The sequence below is a fragment of the Lipotes vexillifer genome, unplaced genomic scaffold (assembly GCF_000442215.2).
Source record: "Lipotes vexillifer unplaced genomic scaffold, Lipotes_vexillifer_v1.1 scaffold1503, whole genome shotgun sequence".
NCBI classification, from domain to species: Eukaryota; Metazoa; Chordata; class Mammalia; order Artiodactyla; family Lipotidae; genus Lipotes; species Lipotes vexillifer.
This window is the reverse complement of record NW_006772915.1, coordinates 591,363-612,027: the sequence shown is the minus strand read 5'-3', so window position 1 is coordinate 612,027 and position 20,665 is coordinate 591,363. Positions and strand designations below refer to the sequence as shown.

General features: G+C 38.3%; 1 protein-coding gene across 1 annotated transcript in view; it reads right to left on the bottom strand.

Annotated features, from left to right (window-relative positions):
- The window catches only part of CHD2 (chromodomain helicase DNA binding protein 2), a 123,389-nt gene that overhangs the window by 51,507 nt on the left and 51,217 nt on the right, over window positions 1-20,665 (bottom strand). Inside the window, exons 17-20 of the mRNA XM_007447938.1 lie at window positions 15,444-15,632; window positions 5,008-5,170; window positions 4,515-4,667; window positions 1,955-2,026 (exon numbers count right to left, since the gene is read on the bottom strand). Of these exons, the coding sequence (XP_007448000.1) occupies window positions 1,955-2,026; window positions 4,515-4,667; window positions 5,008-5,170; window positions 15,444-15,632 (577 nt within the window). The remainder of the gene's footprint in view (window positions 1-1,954; window positions 2,027-4,514; window positions 4,668-5,007; window positions 5,171-15,443; window positions 15,633-20,665) is intronic.

The following is a 20,665-nucleotide window of genomic DNA, read 5'->3' as shown; positions in this document are numbered from 1 at the left end:
GAGTGATTTAGCAAAATGTATCAAAAATCTTTTTTATATGCTCATATCCTAGCTAAACATCTGAGAACAATAAAATGGTTAAATAAATGATGGAACAGGCATGAGAAAATATTAGAAATTAGTTTTTTTAAATCTTTAATGACACGGGAAAATGCTCAGAGTAGAATTTTGAATGAAAGGCGAGCACAAAACTATATGCAGCATGATCCCAATTGGGCAAACATAGGAAGAAACAAAGGGTTTCTTCCAGGATGAATGGAAATGCACCCAAATAATGTGAATAGCAAGCTTTCTCTGGGATGGAAGTTTTCTTCTTTGTATAGTATTTCTTCTTTGTACTCTTCACCATCTTCCAAAATTTCTAAATGTTTATAATACTTTCCCCCAATAATAAATGTAATTTTTAAAATTAATTTAAAAAAAACTCAGAGTTGAAGAAAATGGTAAAGAATCTCTATTCTATATCTAGCCATCAGACAGTGGAATCAACAGAGAACTACGAAGAAAGCCACTTTAGCTTTTTCTTGAGAAAGGGCAATATGGAACATTCAACTCACACTGTGTTTTAAACTAACAGTAGGGACCACAAAACCAATCTCAACAAATACTGAAGAAGAGAAACAGGTAACACTGATGGGGTGCTTGCTATGTACCAGGCCCTGCACTCAGTGCTATGTGTGGAGTATTGCACTTAGTCGTCACAGCAGGATCATGAAGTAGGGCATCATGGTGCTTTTACAGTTGAGAAAATAGGGAGGAGAGAGAGGAGGATGGAATTAGATGGTTATCAATGTTTTTAGTAATTACAGCCCTCTTCTCCTTGACCATTCAGAGCCTTGGTTCTGAAGAGATTAGTGCCCAAAATTCCTCAAGGAGAACTAAAATTTTAGGCTGGAGAAATAGCCAGAATACCATAGTCTAACTAGGCTTATGTGCTATTCAAGGGGCAGGAGTCATACCATTCTGGAGTGACAGACAGACATTAAGAGTGTTCAAAGCTCTTGAGAAAGTAGAAAGTTAAGCCTGGTCTATCTATACAGAATAGTGGCCCAGACTTCAGAAGCTCTACCGTTCTCTCCCAAACACTTCTAGTTCTACCTCTGGCCCTCACCATGGCTTTCTTAACTCCTCACACCACTATAGCCTTACTTACACTAAACTTCTTTTCCCCTCTTCTCTCACATCCCTCACCTGTGACTGACTTTTAAAGCTTGGCCTTCTTAGAGAGAATCACTGCCTTCAAGTATCTTCAGTATCAGCATAACTGCATGAGTCCATCCAAAATTAAAGAAGAAATTTATTTAATGCAAGGCAGGGCTTCCCTGGTGGCACAGTGGTTAAGAATCCACCTTTTGATATGCACAAATTACAAGGTTACCATGGTTTCTAACTTGTCCTAAGTGCTCTTCCAAATGTACCTTAAAAACAAAATACTTTATAATGACAAATTCAAGTTGGATACTTAACAGATTAACCAATGTTGCTATTAGCCCAAGCAAGGGAATTAAGCCACATCCTACCGGGGTCCAACAAATCTGAGACATAGCAAACATACTTTTTAAGACTCAAGTCACCAAAAAAAGTATAGATCAGAACCTTCTGATGTAACATTCATGTCAAAATTAATCCTACCAGCCAGCCCTCCCCAACCCTTGCCTTGTGGTCCTTCTAGGCCCAGAAATTTGGCATCTGAAAGCCACCAGAGAACCCTCAGTTGATACCGGAACTATTCTGTCATTAATCCAGACCAGGGGAGATAAACAAGCATGCATATTCTTTTCTGGAATTGACAAACAACAAAATTAAGAGGAATCTTTAGTGACTTCTCCTTCCCTTATCAGGTAGGAGAGTTGCACTGTGAAATGTTTCTGAAACAGAATACATTAAGCTAGAAAGGCTTTCCCCTTGATACAGAGCCCAAGCTGCCCAAATAACAAAGCCATGCATGCTATACCTCAGACCCGTCTGCATTGAAGTGGTCCAGTGCCTGTTTTCGGATTTCTCCCTTGATGGAACCATCCAGGCGCTGTAAAAATAAACCATAAGAAAATCATAAGGTAGGAAGATCAGCTACACTCAAAATATAACACCAGACTTGTAACCTTCATCACTCCAACACCCACTGAGTAAAAATAACCGGAACACACCGGCAAAGTGCTGTCCAGGGGCTGTGCTTCAGCAGCACACCCAACTTTGCCCCAAGCTCTCCGGTTACAAACTCAAGGTCAGAAGCTTCTGATTCTAAGGGCCATCTAGGTTTATCCAAGGATCAGGATGGCCACCAGGACAAAAGGAGAAAGGTGGCAACCCAAGCTGTGCTTAGAGGCTTTGTCTGCTTCTACATCTGTGGGTACCAAAGAGATTAGGAAATACTGGTCACCTCATAATTAGCTCCTGCAGGAAAATGGTGCTCCTTAGCTACATGGCTAAAAGTTGCCCTGTTATTAAGTGCTCCATAAACCAAAAAATTATTTACATAATTTTGTTTGGAAAACATTTTCCCATAATACTGAAAATGTTAAAATTAAGTGAGTCATATATCCCAGCTTTTCTGAAAATTACACTCTAAAATCAGAGCAAAGTGTTCAAACAGCCAAAATGTATCTTCAAGAGAGCCTCTGGCATTTACTAGCACATACAATTCTTAATTAGACTATATGTCAATTCTAGGTCCAAAACAATGTCACCATAGAGAAACCATATAATATGTAAATACTGAAGAATTACTACTTGTATGCTATATATAATGCATTTCTCACTCTTTAAAATCATTTTCACATTACTTCCCCTTAATCACCACTTGAGATAAACTACCTCATTTTTTTACTGAAGGCAAAACTGACCAGGCAGATGTCAGCTGACCAGTGATCAGTGACAGGGGAGGGGTGGAGTCTGTGGAAGGACCTACAGCTCAGCGCTCTGTCTACCAAACCCAGAGCCACCTGATCACAGGTAGAATCACACATAGGAACCCCCTTTCTTCTTTCTGACTACCAACTCTACTGAGAGCCTTGACCCAAAGATAAGTCTAAATGGCAGGTTCACAACCAGTATTTGAAATGAGAAAACCCAAATGCCCTCTTTTCAATATTCTAAGAGAAGACATTAGGCATGATAACCTGAGTGGACACCAGACTACTCATTCCCTAGAGAGAAAAGTAATGTATTCTTATTTTACTTGATACCCAAATGATGAGCTAGACCTGAAAGCTCCCAGGGGTCATATGTACTGAGAGATCACTGACTCTCTGTACTGTGCTATTTTTGGTAACAACCACGGTATTTAACTATATTCTAAGTCAACTGCTGAAAGACCACACAAAGTATTATGGATATAGCAACGCCTTTCAGGGTATGCTGAAAGAAAACCTGTGACTGAGTTTTAAAGCTTGGCCTTCTTAGAGAGAATCACTGCCTTCAAGTATCTTCAGTATCAGCATAACTGCATGAGTCCATCCAAAATTAAAGAAAAAATTTATTTAATGCAAGGCAGGGCTTCCCTGGTGGCACAGTGGTTAAGAATCCACCTGCCAACGCAGGGGACACGGGTTCGAGCCCTGGTCTGGGAAGATCCCACATGCTGCAGAGCAACTAACCCCATGCGCCACAACTACTGAGCCTGCACTCTAGAGCCCGCAGGCTACAACTACTGAGCCCGTGCCACAACTACTGAAGCCTGTGCACCTAGAGCCTGTGCTCCGCAACAAGAGAAGCCACTGCAATGAGAGGCCTATGCACCGCAACAAAGAGTAGCCCCCGCTCACTGCAACTAGAGAAAGCCCACGTGCAGCAACAAAGACCCAACACAGCCAAAAATAAAATTAATTTTTTAAAAAAATCAAGCCATTATAAAAACATTAGGCCAAAAGTCAAGGTAAATTGCACACGTCTATAAATAAATCAGAGATAAGTTTCCCATTGTCTAACACGTAGAAAAATATTATGCTGAAGAAACTTTTTCCCCCTTATTTTTCTCCTTATCTTACAAGAGATTAATGAATGAAGACATAAACCCAAAATTATAATTCTGCAAAGTATATTCAGGGACGAGCAAGGTTTCAAGTATGCTGTTCTGAGTTCCCCAGCCTCACAGCCAGGGTCAGCTTCCTTTGGGGTGAAATATAAAACACTGTCACCTGTCACCTCTCTTTTTCTTTCTTTCTTAGGATTTGGGCTTCTGTCATCAGGTTCACACTTCCTTCCTGGCTTTTACCACAGGCTCAGAGATGTAAGATACCATCTAACAACACTTCTCTTGCCCAATTTTCCTTTCTCTAATCCCCATCTCTCGCCCACCAAAAAAGAATAATCTTCCCAGGATCTTGTTCATTACAGGGTAGCCTAAAGGCATGGAAGTAAAAATTAAGACCCACCTGGAACCTTAATCTCAATTTGTTTCAAACAAGAAAACTCTTGTTTTCTCCTTTAGGATAATTTAGCAAGCAAAGCATACAACCTAGAGGGAAGGAGGGAGGAAAGGAGGAAGGGAGACCGCAAGTACCAAGCATCCTCACCTGGAAAGGATAGTGCTTAATAGTCAGGTACTCAGCCAGGATATCCAACATTCTCACCATCTGAGAGAAGATAAGGACTCTGTTCCCTCTTTCTCGAAGTCTTGTCAACAGTTTATCTAATAGAATCAGCTTCCCACTGCTCCTGATCAAGGACTGAAGATTGAAAAGACATTCTAATCATCATGTTCAAAAGCATACTTCAATCTGCCCTTCCTCTCTATTAAGAGTTCATATTTTTAAAATCATCTTTAAGCTTTTGGAAGCCTTCTGCAATCTAGCTGACAAGCAATTCCTAAAATGCTCTTTACCTAGTATCTGTGACAATATACTTTCCAGATTTTTTCCTAGCTATTTGACTTTTCTCACGTGTTTTTAAAGCTTCTTTTGATGCTCCTTGAAATTATCAAGGAGGAAAAGGAGCATTTTGATAAAAAGCATCTATAGAAACTAAAGTGTCTTTAAGAAAGCAATTACAAACAAGGTAAGCACACACCAGAAGAATCTCCTGTCCATTTTCCCTTTCATTTTCTTCGGGAGGTTTAATGAGATAACAGTGGTTGCAGCACTTTTTCAGTTCCATCACAATATTAAGGAAACCAGATGTGCTGCCTCTTGTTCCTTTGGCAAGAGCCTTGTAATTCCTAGTCAGAATCCATCTGCAAATTAAGATAATAATGATATTATTAGATTCAAAGAAAGAGAGTTGGGGATACCAGCAGATTATAAAAGGAAACAGTGTTACTGAGGGTGGGAGGCAGCAGGGGGAGTTAAAAAGGCAGGGAGGGATGCTTTATTTTATATCTCCTGCCACCTAACCAGGAACCCTCACACATCTCCAGTCAGATTCAGACCATTAATCATTCTATTGGCTATTTCAACCTGGATGAACACAGGAATATTAAAAGAAAATAATAGCAACAAAATGTATATATTCATAGAACATATATTACATATATGTATTTTATATAAACAATGACTGTCACTGAAGCAGTCTTTATTGCAGTATAAAAGTGGAAATTAAACTGTCTCAAATTAGAAAATCAGTTAAATAAATTAGATATACCAAAGATAGAAGCTACAGGGACTTCCCTGGTGGTCCAGCAGTTACGACTCCACGCTCTCAATGCAGGCGGGCTGTGTTCCATCCCTGGTGAGGGAATTAGATCTTGCATGCCTCAACTAAGAGCCTGCATGCCACATCTAAAAGATTCCACATGCTGCAACTAAAAGATCCCTCATGCTGTAACTAAGATCCGGCACAGCCAAATAAATACATAAATAAATGTTTAAAAAAAAAAAAAAGGATAGAAGCTACATACCCATTTAAACTGTTGTAAAAGGGTATTTTACATAATACAGTGTTCATAACGAGTATGTTTTATATCCCAGTTTGAAAATATTAGAACTGCTTTTTTTCTGAGTAGTGAAATTTCTTTACACTTTTAGCAATCACACTTTTAGGAATCCATCTCAAAGAGGAATTCTCAAGGATTCTCACCGTAGCACTATTTATAAAAGTATTTGAAACTATCCAAATGTCCATCACTAGGAGACTAGTTGAATAAACTATGCTACAGATCCACTATTTAGTTGTAAAAAGAAAGGACAGTCTCTATAAACTACTATGGAGTGCTCTCCAGCACAGCTGATTCCCATCACTAAGTGAAAAAAGTAAGGTATAGAAAAATGCATACAGCATGCTACCACTTGCACAAGGAGGCAATAAAAAAAGTTAACATCTGCTTATATTTTAAAATTAAAAAATAAAGGAAAGATAAACATTAAGATTTTTAAATATAAAAGTAATTTTTACCTAAGGAAAAGAGGGACTAGAATGGGGGAGACAAGGATAGAAGCCAGATATCTCTGAACATGCTAGGCATGGCAGTTTTGCCTTCGGAACTCTATAAATATTATAAATAATCATGAACAAAATTAAACAAAGCAATCTCTAAAAAAAAAAACGACTAAAATGAAGTAAATAAACTATTGTATCCAGTCAGTACCTAACCAAAGAGAAGAAAAACCATCTCAAGTGCTTTAAGCCTCTTACCATTTCTAGTGGGATATACCTTTAAAAACAAACAAAAAAATACTATTTTAAAAAACCTTAACCTGTTTTTGTTCTTCATCTTGCTAGTGGTAATCCTGGCACCATTATTTTAAGACTGTGTGTGTAGTGTGAATTAGGCTGGTGCACCTGAGAAGTCGAATTTTTGGCATGGGTATAAGTTCATTAAGGTCAAATAAAATTTCTATAGTACTATTTAACTGGACAAAACTCATGATGTATTTTTATCTTTAAAAACAAACAAATTTCCTAACTCTGTCCACTTTAAAGACCAGTGAATAATGTCTGCTGCAGTTGCAAAGAGCACCCCCAGTGCCGTCTGTGACCTCCAAATATCATTTTCCAATGAAACAGGATGTGAAGCTTTTTAGCCGACTCTAGTTCTGGGGCAGGAAATGAACGAGACGAATCTGAGCATTTTATCATTCCAGAAAGCAAAGAAGCTCTCAACTACAACTTGGATTTTGTCAAAAGAACTTGAACAAGCTCCCACTGGCTAAAACTGGGACCATTAGACCATGAGTATAGATAATAACTGCAACAGAATAAAACACCAATGTTTGAATGATGAATCAATAATCATACGAAAATATTCATAATCATACCAATAAGTCTCATTGGTCAAACCTCTGAAGGAAGATAGATAATCCATTTTTCTTTTGAAAACATCAAACATTCAACATGGATGAACCTTGAACACATTATGTTGAGTGAGATAAGTCAGACAGAGATAGACAAGTAACGTATGATATCATGTATATGTGGAACCTAAAAAAGCCAAACTTGTAACAACAGAAAGTAAAATTGTGGTTACCAGGGGGTGGGGAGAGGGGGATAGGACAGATGTTGTTTAAGGGTACAAACCTGGAATGGGTAGTAAATAATCCCTAGAGATCTAATGCACAGTAGAGTGAATACAGACAACAACAATGTATTATATAATCATCAACCTTGCTAAGAGACTAGATTTAACAATCCCAACCACTAAAAAGAAGGGATCATCATGTAATGTGATAGAGGTGCTAATTATCACTACAATGCCATCATATTAAAATATATAAATGCATCAGATTAACATGCTACACACCTTAAACTGTACAACATTATATATCAAATGTACAGTCAGCCATCCGCATCCACAGGTTCCACATCTGCAAATACGGAGAGCCAAGTATACTTTGCCATTTTATGTAAGGAACTTAAGGATCCATAGATTTTGGTATCCAAGCAGGGGGCCGGGGGGTGTCCCTGGAAACAAACCCCTGTAGTTCCCAAGGGACAACTGTATTTCAATTTAAAAAAACAGTAAATAGACGAAAAATTTTTAATTCGAAAATCAGAAAGAACCATGCATTTATTCTGTCTTTTCTATATGAACTGTTCCTCATTGATGTGGGGAAGTTTCTTTTTACAGAAGTATTCCACCTAATAAACAAAGGAGTAACAAAAGTTGAATAATACCACTTTGTAATCCCTAATGAATTAATGATCTAGGCAATGCTCACCAACACTTGCTAATATCACAAGAAGACAACCCCCTATGATAGACTGCATTCTGTGAAATACACTGATTCTGGGTCTAACCAACCTTCTACACTTACCTGTGAATGTAAAGGAAACAATGTGTTCTCAGGAAAATATTAAATGATGCCATGAAGCTGGAATCAGCAAAATCCAGGCTGTGAAAAAAATTTATAGAACACAAACCCAGTTTCTTCACTCAAAAATTTACAAGGAAGGAGGAGAAAATGACTTAAAATAAACTTAAGAGGTATGTCAACCAATCATAATGTATGGAGCTTACTTAGATCCCAATGCAAACAAGCAAAATGTGTGTGTGTGTGTGTGTGTGTGTGTGTGTGTGTGTGTGTGTGTGTGTGTGTGTGTGTGTGTGTGTGTGTGTGTGTGTGTGTGTGTGTGTGTGTGTGTGTGTGTGTGTGTGTGTGTGTGTGTGTGTGTGTGTGTGTGTGTGTCTAGGACAACCAGGAAAACGTAAACACTCACTGTACATTATAAAAATAGTAAGGAATTATTGGGGGGGTTTAGGCATAATAAAAATAGTATTGAAATTATGCTTAACTTTTTTTTAATTGAGGTATAGAATGGCATATTCGTTTCAGATGCATAAAACATGATGAGATATTTGTATACATTGCAGAATGATCACCACAATGTCCAGTTACCATCCATCACCATAAATAGCTACAACTTTTCTTCCCTTGTGATGAGGACTTTTATGATCTACTCTGTTGCAAATTTCAAAAAAAAAAATGCAATTCACAATTATTAATTATTGTCACCATGCTGTACATTTCATCCCCATGACATATATTTCATAGCTGAAGTCTGTAACCTTTTGACTCCCTTCACCTATTTCTCTTACAATCCTCAACCCCTGGCTCTGGCAACCACCAATCTGTTCCATGAGCTTGGGGGGGTTTGGGGGTTTTTTACTTAACTCTTAAGAGTCCTTATTTTTTAGAGATATATAGAAACACTTATGATTTGGACCTGGAATATGTTTTGTATGACCTAGGGGTGGAAATGGGGATGCAAAGGAAGATATAAATGAACTAAGACTGGCCAGGAGTCAGTAAATATAAAAGCTGGATTATGGATACACACCATTCTATTTTTGTATGTATTTGAGACTTTGCATAATAAAAAGATTTTTAAAAATCAAGGCAGAAATAGTTAAACAAGTCCAGGAAGCACAGAGAGTCCCATACAGGATAAATCCAAGGAGAAATATGCCAAGACACATATTAATCAAACTGTCAAAAATTAAATACAAAGAAAACATATTAAAAGCAGCAAGGGAAAAACAACAACACACAGGGAATCCCCATAAGGTTAACAGCTGATCTTTCAGCAGAAACTCTGCAAGCCAGAAGGGACTAGCAGGACATATTTAACGTGATGAAGGAGAAAAACCTGCAACCAAGATTACTCTACCCAGTAAGGATCTCATTCAGATTTGATGGAGAAATTAAAACCTTTAGAGATAAGTAAAAGCCAAGAGAGTTCAGCACCACCAAACAAGCTTTACAACAAATGCTAAAGGAACTTCTCTAGGCAAGAAACACAAGAGAAGGAAAAGACCTACAATAACAATCCAAAAACAATTAAGAAAATGGGAATAGGAACATACATATCAATAATTACCTTAAATGTAAATGGCCTAAACGCTCCCACCAAAAGACACAGATTGGCTGAATGGATACAAAAACAAGACCCATATATATGCTGTCTACAAGAGACCCACTTCAGACCTAGAGACACATACAGACTGAAAGGAAGGGGATGGAAAAAGATATTCCATGCAAATGGAAACCAAAAGAAAGCTGGAGTAGCAATTCTCATATCAGACAAAACAGACTTTAAAATAAAGACTATTAGAAAACACAAAGAAGAAGACTACATAATGATAGAGAGATCGATCCAAGAAGAAGATATAACAATTGTAAATATTTATGCACCCAACATAGGAGCACCTCAATACATAAAGCAAATACTAACAGCCATAAGAGGGGAAATCAACAGTAACACATTCATAGTAGGGGACTTTAACACCCCACTTTCACCAATGGACAGATCATCCAAAATGAAAATAAATAAGGAAACACAAGCTTTAAATGATACATTAAACAAGACGGACTTAATTGATATTTAGAGAACATTCCATCCAAACACAACAGAATACACATTTTTCTCAAGTGCTCATGGAACATTCTCCAGGTTAGATCATATCTTGGGTCACAAATCAAGCCTTGGTAAATTTAAGAAAATTGAAATTGCATCAAGTATCTTTTCCAACCACAACACTATGAGACTAGACATAAATTACAGGAAAAGATCTGTAAAAAATACAAACACATGGAGGCTAAACAATACACTACTTAATAACAAAATGATCACTGAAGAAATCAAAGAGGAAATCAAAAAATACCTAGAAACAAATGACAATGGAGACACGACCACCCAAAACCTATGGGATGCAGCAAAAGCAGTTCTAAGAGGGAAGTTTATAGCAATACAATCCTACCTGAAGAAACAGGAAACATCTTGAATAAACAACCTAACCCTGCACCTAAAGCAATTAGAGAAAGAAGAAAAAAAAAAAAGTTAACAAAAGGAAAGAAATCATAAAAATCAGATCAGAAATAAATGAACAAGAAAAGAAAACGATAGCAAAGATCAATAAAACTAAAAGGTGGTTCTTTGAGAAGATAAAATTGATAAACCATTAGCCAGACTCATCAAGAAAAAAAGGGAGAAGACTCAAATCAATGGAATTAGAAATGAAAAAGGAGAAGTAACAACTGACACTGCAGAAATACAAAAAATCATGAGGGATTACTACAAGCAACTCTATGCCAATAAAATGGACAATCTGGAAGAAATGGACAAAATCTTAGAAATGCACAAACTACCAAGACTGAATCAGGAAGAAACAGAAAATATGAACAGACCAATCACAAGCACTGAAATTGAAACTGTGATTAAAAATCTTCCAACAAACAAAAGTCCAGGACCAGATGGCTTCACAGGCGAATTCTATCAAACATTTAGAGAAGAGCTAACACCTATCCTTCTCAAACTCTTCCAAAATATAGCAGAGGCAGGGATACTCCCAAATTCATTCTACGAGGCGACCATCACCCTGATACCAAAACCAGACAAGGATGTCACAAAGGAAGAAAACTACAGGCCAATATCACTGATGAACACAGATGCAAAAATCCTCAACAAAATACTAGCAAACAGAATCCAACAGCACATTAAAAGGATCATACACCATGATCAAGTGGGGTTTATTCCAGGAATGCAAGGATTCTTCAATATAGGCAAATCAATCAATGTGATAAACCATATTAACAAATTGAAGGAGAAAAACCATATGATCATCTCAATAGATGCAGAGAAAGCTTTCGACAAAATTCAACACCCAGTTATGATAAAAACCCTGCAGAAAGTAGGCACAGAGGGAACTTTCCTCAACATAATAAAGACCATATATGACAAACCCACAGCCAACATTGTCCTCAATGGTGAAAAACTGAAAGCATTTCCACTAAGATCAGGAACAAGACAAGGCTGCCCACTCTCACCACGCTTATTCAACAGAGTTTTGGAAGTTTTAGCCACAGCAATCAGAGAAGAAAAGGAAATAAAAGGAATCCAAATCGGAAAAGAAGAAGTAAAGCTGTCACTGTTTGCAGATGACATGACACTATACATAGAGAATCCTAAAGATGCCACCAGAAAACTACTAGAGCTAATCAATGAATTTAGTAAAGCAGCAGGATACAAAATTAAATTAATTAAAGCAGCAGGATACAAAATTAAGGAGACAAAAGACCTGTATGCAGAAAATTATAAGACACTGATGAAAGAAATTAAAGATGATACAAATAGACAGAGAGATATACCATGTTCTTGGATTGGAAGAATCAGCATTGTGAAAATGACTCTATTACCCAGAGCAATCTACAGATTCAATGCAATCCCTTTCAAACTACCACTGGCATTTTTCACAGAATTAGAACAAAAAATTTCACAATTTGTATGGAAACACAAAAGACCCCGAAGAGCCAAAGCAATCTTGGGAACGAAAAACGGAGCTGGAGGAATCAGGCTCCCTGACTTCAGACTATACTACAAAGCTACAGTAATCAAGACAGTATGGTACTGGCACAAAAACAGAAAGATAGATCAATGGAATAGGATAGAAAGCCCAGAGATAAACCCATGCACATATGGTCACCTTATCTTTGATAAAGGTGGCAGGAATATACAGTGGAGAAAGGACAGCCTCTTCAATAAGTGGTGCTGGGAAAATTGGATAGGTACATGTAAAAGTATGAGATTAGATCACTCCCTAACACCATACACAAAAATAAGCTCAAAATGGATTAAAGACCTAAATGTAAGGCCAGAAACTATCAAACTCTTAGAGGAAAACATAGGCAGAACACTCTATGACATAAATCACAGCAAGATCCTTCTTGACCCATCTCCTAGAGTAATGGAGATAAAAACAAAAATAAACAAATGGGACCTAATGAAACTTCAAAGCTTTTGCACAGCAAAGGAAACCATAAACAAGACCAAAAGACAGCCCTCAGAATGGGAGAAAATATTTGCAAATGAATCAACTGACAAAGGATTAATCTCTAAAATTTACAGGCAGCTCATGCAGCTCAATAACAAAAAAATAAACAACCCAATCCAAAAATGGGCAGAAGACCTAAATAGACATTTCTCCAAAGAAGATATACAGACTGCCAACAAACACATGAAAGAATGCTCAACATCATTAATCATTAGAGAAATGCAAATCAAAACTACAATGAGATATCATCTCACACCAGTCAGAATGGCCATCATCAAAAAATCTAGAAACAATAAATGCTGGAGAGGGTGTGGAGAAAAGGGAACACTCTTGCACTGCTGGTGGGAATGTGAATTGGTACAGCCACTATGGAGAACAGTATGCAGGTTCCTTAAAAAACTACTAATAGAACTACCATATGCCCCAGCAATCCCACTACTGGGCATATACCCTGAGAAAACCGTAATTCAAAAAGTCATGTACCAAAATGTTCATTGCAGCTCTATATACAATAGCCTGGAGATGGTGTCCATTATCGGATGAATGGATAAAGAAGATGTGGCACATATATACAGTGGAATATTACTCAGCCATAAAAAGAAACGAAATTGAGCTATTTGTAATGAGGTGGATAGACCTAGAGTCTGTCATACAGAGTGAAGTCAGAAAAAGAAAGACAAATACTGTATGCTAACACATATATATGGAATTTAAGAAAAAAAAAATGTCATGAAGAACCTAGGGGTAAGACAGGACTAAAGACGCAGACGTAGAGAATGGACTTCAGGACATGGGAAGGGGGAAGGGTAAGCTGGGACAAAGTGAGAGAGTGACTTGGACATACATACACCACCAAATGTAAAATAGATAGCTATGGGGCAGCAGCCGCATAGCACAGGGAGATCAGCTCAGTGCTTTGTGACCACCTAGAGTGGTGGGATAGGGAGGGTGGGAGGGAGACGCAAGAGGGAGGGGATATGGGGATGTATGTATACATACAGCTGATTCACTTTGTTATACAGCAGCAACTAACACAACATTATAAAGCAATTATACTCCAGTAACGATGTTAAAAAAAAAAAAAAAAGCAAGGAGTATCATTAGAAAGATTACAAGACCTCTAACTTTAAAAGACTGTAATTTTCATGGCAATACAATTATTTCCAATCATTCCAGATCCAACTTTAAATCATCAAAACTGAAAGCCCGTGACAAGTACCTTATATACCACCCTCTGTCTCAAACCCACCATTTTACCTTTAACATATTATAACCTAAACCAAGTCCATAACCTGCCCATGCCACTTGGAGTGCTAGAAGAAGAGAGTCTTCACCCTTTGGTACAGACGTGAGTGCTTTTCATTCTGAACTTCCACACTCCCCTGCATATGCCTCAGTTATAAACAACACTTTGTATTATTTGTCTCTAGTCTGTCTTCTCTACTAAACAACAGGCTTCTGGCAGGAACACATTCCATTCATGTTCATATTTACAGTATCTAGCAAAATGCCTGGCATGTTGCAGAACTTGAAGCAAATGACTGAATGAATGGCAGAGAAGAAATATATGAGTGAGTAAAACATGCCTGTTTATTAGTAGGGGGATAAGCCTAAGAACATATATTTCAGACCACTAAGATAATGAAAAGTACTGTGTAAATTCTCACCTAAAAAAGAAAGAACAGTAAATCTTCCTCTTTCTGACCACAAATAAATTGCTACTTAAATCTGTCTTGAGGCTTCACTGGAAAAGGCAGTTTATTTGTCGGTTATATATCTCATCTTCCTGGTACAGATGTCACCTCCTCTCGGAAACCTGCTCTCAACGCCCCACTTAAAATTAAAACTGGGGGCTTCCCTGGTGGCGCAAAATAAATAAATAAATAAAACTGGTCATTTGCCCCATACTCCCAACCCCCCTTATCCTGCTCTGTTCTTACCCCATTACAATAATCACCTTTAAAATATTCAATAACATATATTACATTATATTATATTATTTATTTATTCATTCATTGAAATTTATTTTTTTATTTATTATTATTTATTTTTGGCTGCGTTGGGTCTTTGTTGCTGCGCGCAGGCTTTCTCTAGTTGCGGCGAGCAGGGGATACTCGTTGCAGTAAGCGGGCTTCTCATTGCAGTGGCTTCTCTTGCTGCGGAGCACAGGCTCTGGGCGTGCGGGCTTCAGTAGTTGTGGCACGTGGGCTGAGTAGTTGTGGCTTGCAGGCTCTAGAGCACAGGCTTAGTAGTTGTGGCGCACGGGCTTAGTTGCTCCGTTGCATGTGGGATCTTCCTAGACCAGGGCTTGAACCCATGTTCCCTGCATTGGCAGGCAGATTTTTAACCACTGCGCCACCAGGGGAGCCCCCTGGCACTGAGCTCTTTTTTAAAACAAAAAATGTATTTATTTTATTTATTTATTTTTGGCTGCGCTGGGTCTTCACTGCTGCATTTGGTCTTTCTCTAGTTGTGGCGAGTGGGGGCTACTCCTCACTGTGGTGCATGGGTTTCTCATTGCGGTGGCTTCTCTTGTTGTGGAGCACGGGCTCTAGGGCGCACAGGCTTCAGTAGTTGTGGCTCGCAGGGTTAGTTGCTTCACAGCATGTGGGATCTTCCCGGACCAGAGATCGAACCTGTGTCCTCTGCATTGGCAGGCGGATTCTTAACCATTGCACCACCAGGGAAGTACCCCTGGTACTGATCTTAATCCCACTCAGGCTTAACCCAGCCAATAACTTACTTGTAATACTGTTTCTGAAGGGCTGACATCTCCACCCTGAGAATCTGTTCCACTTTGGCAGGAAGGGATTTCTCCACATCTTTTTTCACTCTCCGGAGAAGGAAAGGCTCTAGCACCTTATGAAGACTCTGATAGCCATTCTCTCTCCCTTTCCCATGGTCTTCCTCAAAATCTTCCCAGAACTCAAACCTAGAGATGACATAGTATAGTGTTACTTAATTACAAAGAAGAAAAAAAAGCATTTTTCCAACTAAAATTTCTTTTTTAAGGAACCAAATAGGAAAAAAAATCTGTTAAAAAAAAAGGAGTCTTCCCTATAAGGAAAAATAAATTTTATCAGTCACTAGCTCTTGAATACAAGAGAGGGGAAAACAAAAAGGCAAGGGAAAACCAACTGAATTAATTCCATCAGTCTACACTAGATAACAGCAGGTTTCCAATTCTGAGACTGGATCTAGAGTTCACAAAATATTTCAGTATATCACGCAAGTAGTATGTAAGTAACACAGTAAGTTACTGTGATAAAATGTTAGGCAGAAAAATTAATCATAAGGTATCTTTTAATAAGCTGCAATTTACTGGGAAAACAAAATTCAGAGGTCAAAGAATAATTAGTGGTGATATTACAGCTATCACTAGTCAGAGGTAAAAGTTATACAGCTTCCATCAGTAATCCTCACTGCTCATGGATTAAAAAGTTAATGGATAGTGACAGGAAACAAGTGACAGCCCCCAGACAAGAAGAGCAATATAAGTGATACAACTTAATACTAACAGAACTTGGGGACACAAAATTTATTAATGAATTTTAAAATGTTATCACCCGTAATAATTTTGCCTGAACTCTACAGATAGTTTCTCCTGTTTAAATCTTAATTTAACCATCTTTGGTTCACTAAAGGATTTGTGGCAGAAATCCAGTATGGGACATTATGATCAAATTTCTTTCAAAAATAAAAATTGAAAGAAATTTATTTCATGAGGCTTAGGAAAATATGCTCTGACTTGCTACTAGAAAGCCAGCAAAGCACTTGGAAGAAGTCGTTTAGTTTTATGTGCAGACTGAAGCCCAGTGGGTGAGGCGCTGCCCCATGGTCTGCTTTCTGACACCAGGAGGCCCAGCTCTGCTGAGGCCAGTGAAGTCCCAGAATAATAAACTCAGTGACTCGACATTACCAAGAGCTATGTAATACGCTCTCTGATAAGACAGAAAGTCAAAGACAGCAAATGCCAACACTGTCACCGGGCTAAAGGATGTCAAGAGAGTCTGCTGCCATTGTCATTTCTGAACTCCTGAATGGCCAAGCATTTCATCAGGCACTAGGGGCATCAGTATCAGCCCTAGTGACAGCTGGTAATGCCTGAAACAACCATGTTCGGAGAAGCAGACAAAACGATCTTTTGGGGTAGAGATCTAAAAACATAATTAATGCTTCTAGCTCAACAAAACTAAAGTAAACTGTATTTTGCCACACTGCTATGAAGATACTCTAAGAACATAAAATAAAATGAGGAGTTAAAACTGATAAGAGGATTAAAAGGAACAATGTAAACTAAGCTACCTTAATACCATCTCACACACAAAATGTATGAGGCAACTGGAAATGAGGGACCATCACTATATATCAGGCCATTTTCTGAAGAACTGGGAGATAATTTCAAGAGAATGTTTTAATTTATGTAACACATATTATAATTAATTAAAACTTTACTAGTCTAAAAACTTAAATAATAAACTTTTATTTTTACAAGACTTACTTCCCCTACTGTTTTAGGGAACAAATATTTTCACCCACTTAGTGTACTCTTACGACATTAAAGGAGTTAATATGAGATACTATTTCTTTATATACACATTGAATTGTTTATGAACTACCTGTGGTTGCTTTCTGTCTATACACTAGATGAGTAGCTGTGACAGAGACCATAATGCCTACAAGCTGAAAATGTTTACTGCCAGGTCCTTTAAGAAAAAGTTTGATGTTCCCTGCAATAGACAACTGTCAATTTATAACACCACATATATAAAAGGTATATGGTCATCGTGGTGAACTTATAATGATACCACACCACAGCCTAGAGAGTCATTATTTTAGTTATTTCCCTGTTAATCAACTTCTGTATTTAACATGTCTCTCACCAAAGTAGAAACAATTTTGATTATTTAAATTTTCCAGACCTTGGGATTTTAGAAAAATAGAAGCTCACTCTACTGAGGAATAACAAAGAAAAAAATTAAATCAAAGCAGTGAGAATGTTATACTAGAAGTCATGAGATAAATATGTGAAAGGAAAAGTGCAAAAAAATTCACAGACTGGCCTGGACAGCAGAAGCAAAAGTAAAAAAGATTTCAACACTAAGAGGTAAGATCTCTGAAAATTATCAAACCGAGTTATTTTGTAGGGTGGGCATGAAGTACATATTTGCACATGATTATCTTTATAAGCTGAACTCTTTGATGTAGTCATAGCTCTATCTTTAATACCAAGCTCCATGCTTTGCAAAATACTACATACAAAACAAAGTGGCTCACTGATATATACCTATAATAAGGGTACTAATAACATACAGTAAGGGTAGGCTCCTGGCCAGAGCCGCCATGCAGGAAAGGTGCTCAGACTGACTCTGCACAAAGGAAACAGCACTGTAGTTGGTTAAAAAGACGACTAACTTTTGGATGTTGAGAACAATGGCCTATCACAGTTGAGGAGGGGAGAGTCCAGAAGTTACCTGAGCAAACCTAATTCTCTTCTGTACAATAACAATTCTTCAGTAGATCATTTCCTTAAAAGGAACAAATGGTTGTATAGAGCCATCATGAACCTCAGCAACTACCACTAAGGGTGGGGAAAATACTTCACAGGATTTGTCATCCACACAGTAAGCTCAGGCAGAAATAAAGGAAAATCTCCACTCCTTAACTAATGGGTTTCCTTCTTATACACGCATCTTTGTGAAAAATAATGTTTTTTTAAAAATGTTTGAAAATAATAATGTTTTAAAAACAAAGTTTGCAAAGAGAAAAGCCTCTCTTACACACACACACACACACACACAGTGCATCTCTAACCCCAATCCATCCTTCAATAAGTAATCCAACTGGCCATATGGAAAACGGCAGACACTATCTGAAGGATCATCTCTAATGGAAAAAGTAATTCAAAGTTCCTCTCTTTCCAAAACGTAGCCCATGCTGGGTGGAATGCCACAGGTGCTTAACAGCAACAAAAAATTAATTATGGCCATTTAGGAGCCAAAATCCCTACCATCCACTTCAGTAGCCAAGTACAGAAGGGCAAATCTTAGCTAATCATTCATTGGAGGAAATTAGGCATCACATTTCTTTTTCTAAATATCAAGCACATATGTTCCCACAGTGCCTCAAGATCCCTACTATGTAGAATGCTTTTACTTCATCTCAATGGTGCTATGAAGGATGCAGTATTTCTCCTGGAATTTGAAGTTTAAAGGACATTGGCCTCGGTCACAGAAGACCAGAAACTGAACTCAGCCCACCCACTTTTTAACCGTGTGATATGAGACACATTTTCATCATCTCTCTACGATAGCATATTCTTATTACAATCTGAGGCTAAACGTATAGAGTGTATCAAAAATTAGATATAAGAAAACAATATAAAAACTATAAAGTAATATACATGAAAATTCTCATCCATTTCAGAAAACAAAGATTAATAACTAATAATTGATACCCCCACTGTCTCTAAATTTTATACATTATCTGTTTTACAGCACATATAACCTTTGAAAAGCACACTTTATAAAAACATGGGCTTCTGCTAATACATGATGGACAGGGTATTCATTACAGAATGGATACAATGTTCAAAAAGAGAAGGGGGCAACTGCCTCCCTCCTCAGAAAGGTGATTACTGTTGACTTAACAGAGCTCTATGGAAGGAACAGAGGATCCAGGTGAGCAGGCAACAGGACAGGCAAAAGATTAGCAGTGAGACAGGGTGGGGAGGGTGGAGGATGACAGAATGAGCAATGTGGGAAGACCTGAGGAACCCGCTCACGTAGTGCTTCTCAACTGGTGGTAATTTTGCCCCTCTGGGGCACACTTGGCAATGCTGCAAGACATTTTTGGTTGTCCCAACTGAGTCATTCCTGGCATGTAGTGGGTAGTGGACAAGGATGCTGTCAAACATCATATAATGCAAAGGAGAGCCCCCACTGTAAAAAAGAATTATCCAGCCCAAAATGTCAATAGTGCTAAGGTTGAGAAACCCTGTTCTAAGGGAAGGCATAGGGAGCAGGGGTGCAGAGGGGCCTCCTCTCTCAGAAGCATACTATAGTGAGGATACCTGCAAAAAAGGAAACAATCTAGGCCTGTTCTACTAACAGCTATAGTGAGCATATGCATAATCAGAGTGGTCAAGTTTCTCTATCCATCTTCTGAAGAGTCTTAAACTACCCTTCAAAAATAAAGGTGAAGGGGGCTTCCGTGGTGGCGCAGTGGTTGAGAGTCTGCCTGCCAATGCAGGGGACGCGGGTTCGTGCCCCGGTCCTGGAGGATCCCACATGCCGCGGAGCGGCTGGGCCCGTGAGCCATGGCCGCTGAGCCTGCACGTCTGGAGCCTGTGCTCCGCCACAGGAGAGGCCACAACACACGTGAGAGGCCCGTGTACAGCAAAAAAAATAATAATAATAAATAAATAAATAAATAAAGGTGAAGGGACTTCCCTGGTGGTACAGTGGTTAAGAATCCGCCTTCCAAGGCAGGGGACATGGGTTCGATCCCTGGTCCAGGAAGATCCCACATGCCTCAGAGCAACTAAGCCCATGTGCCACAACTACTGAGCCTGCACTCTAGAGCCTGCAAGCCACAACTACTGAAGCTCGGACGCCCTAGGTTTACAACACAAGGAAGGAGGTGAAAATGGAACTATGATGCAGAAAAGTTCCTATATTTTACCAAAATTAAATCAGTATCAATTTTAAGAAAATTGTGATAAGATGTATATACTAAAAACCTTAGAGCAACCACTACAAAATAAAACTTTAAAAAATCAACTAACAGAAAAATCTAAATGGAAAACTAAAAACTACTTGTTGAAACAAAAGAAGGTGGTAAGAAAGAAACAAAGAAATATGACATACAGAGGGAAAATAGCAGACATAAATCCAACCATATCAATAATTACATTAAGTGTGAATGAACTAAATACTCCAACCAAAAGGCAGAGATTGTCTAACT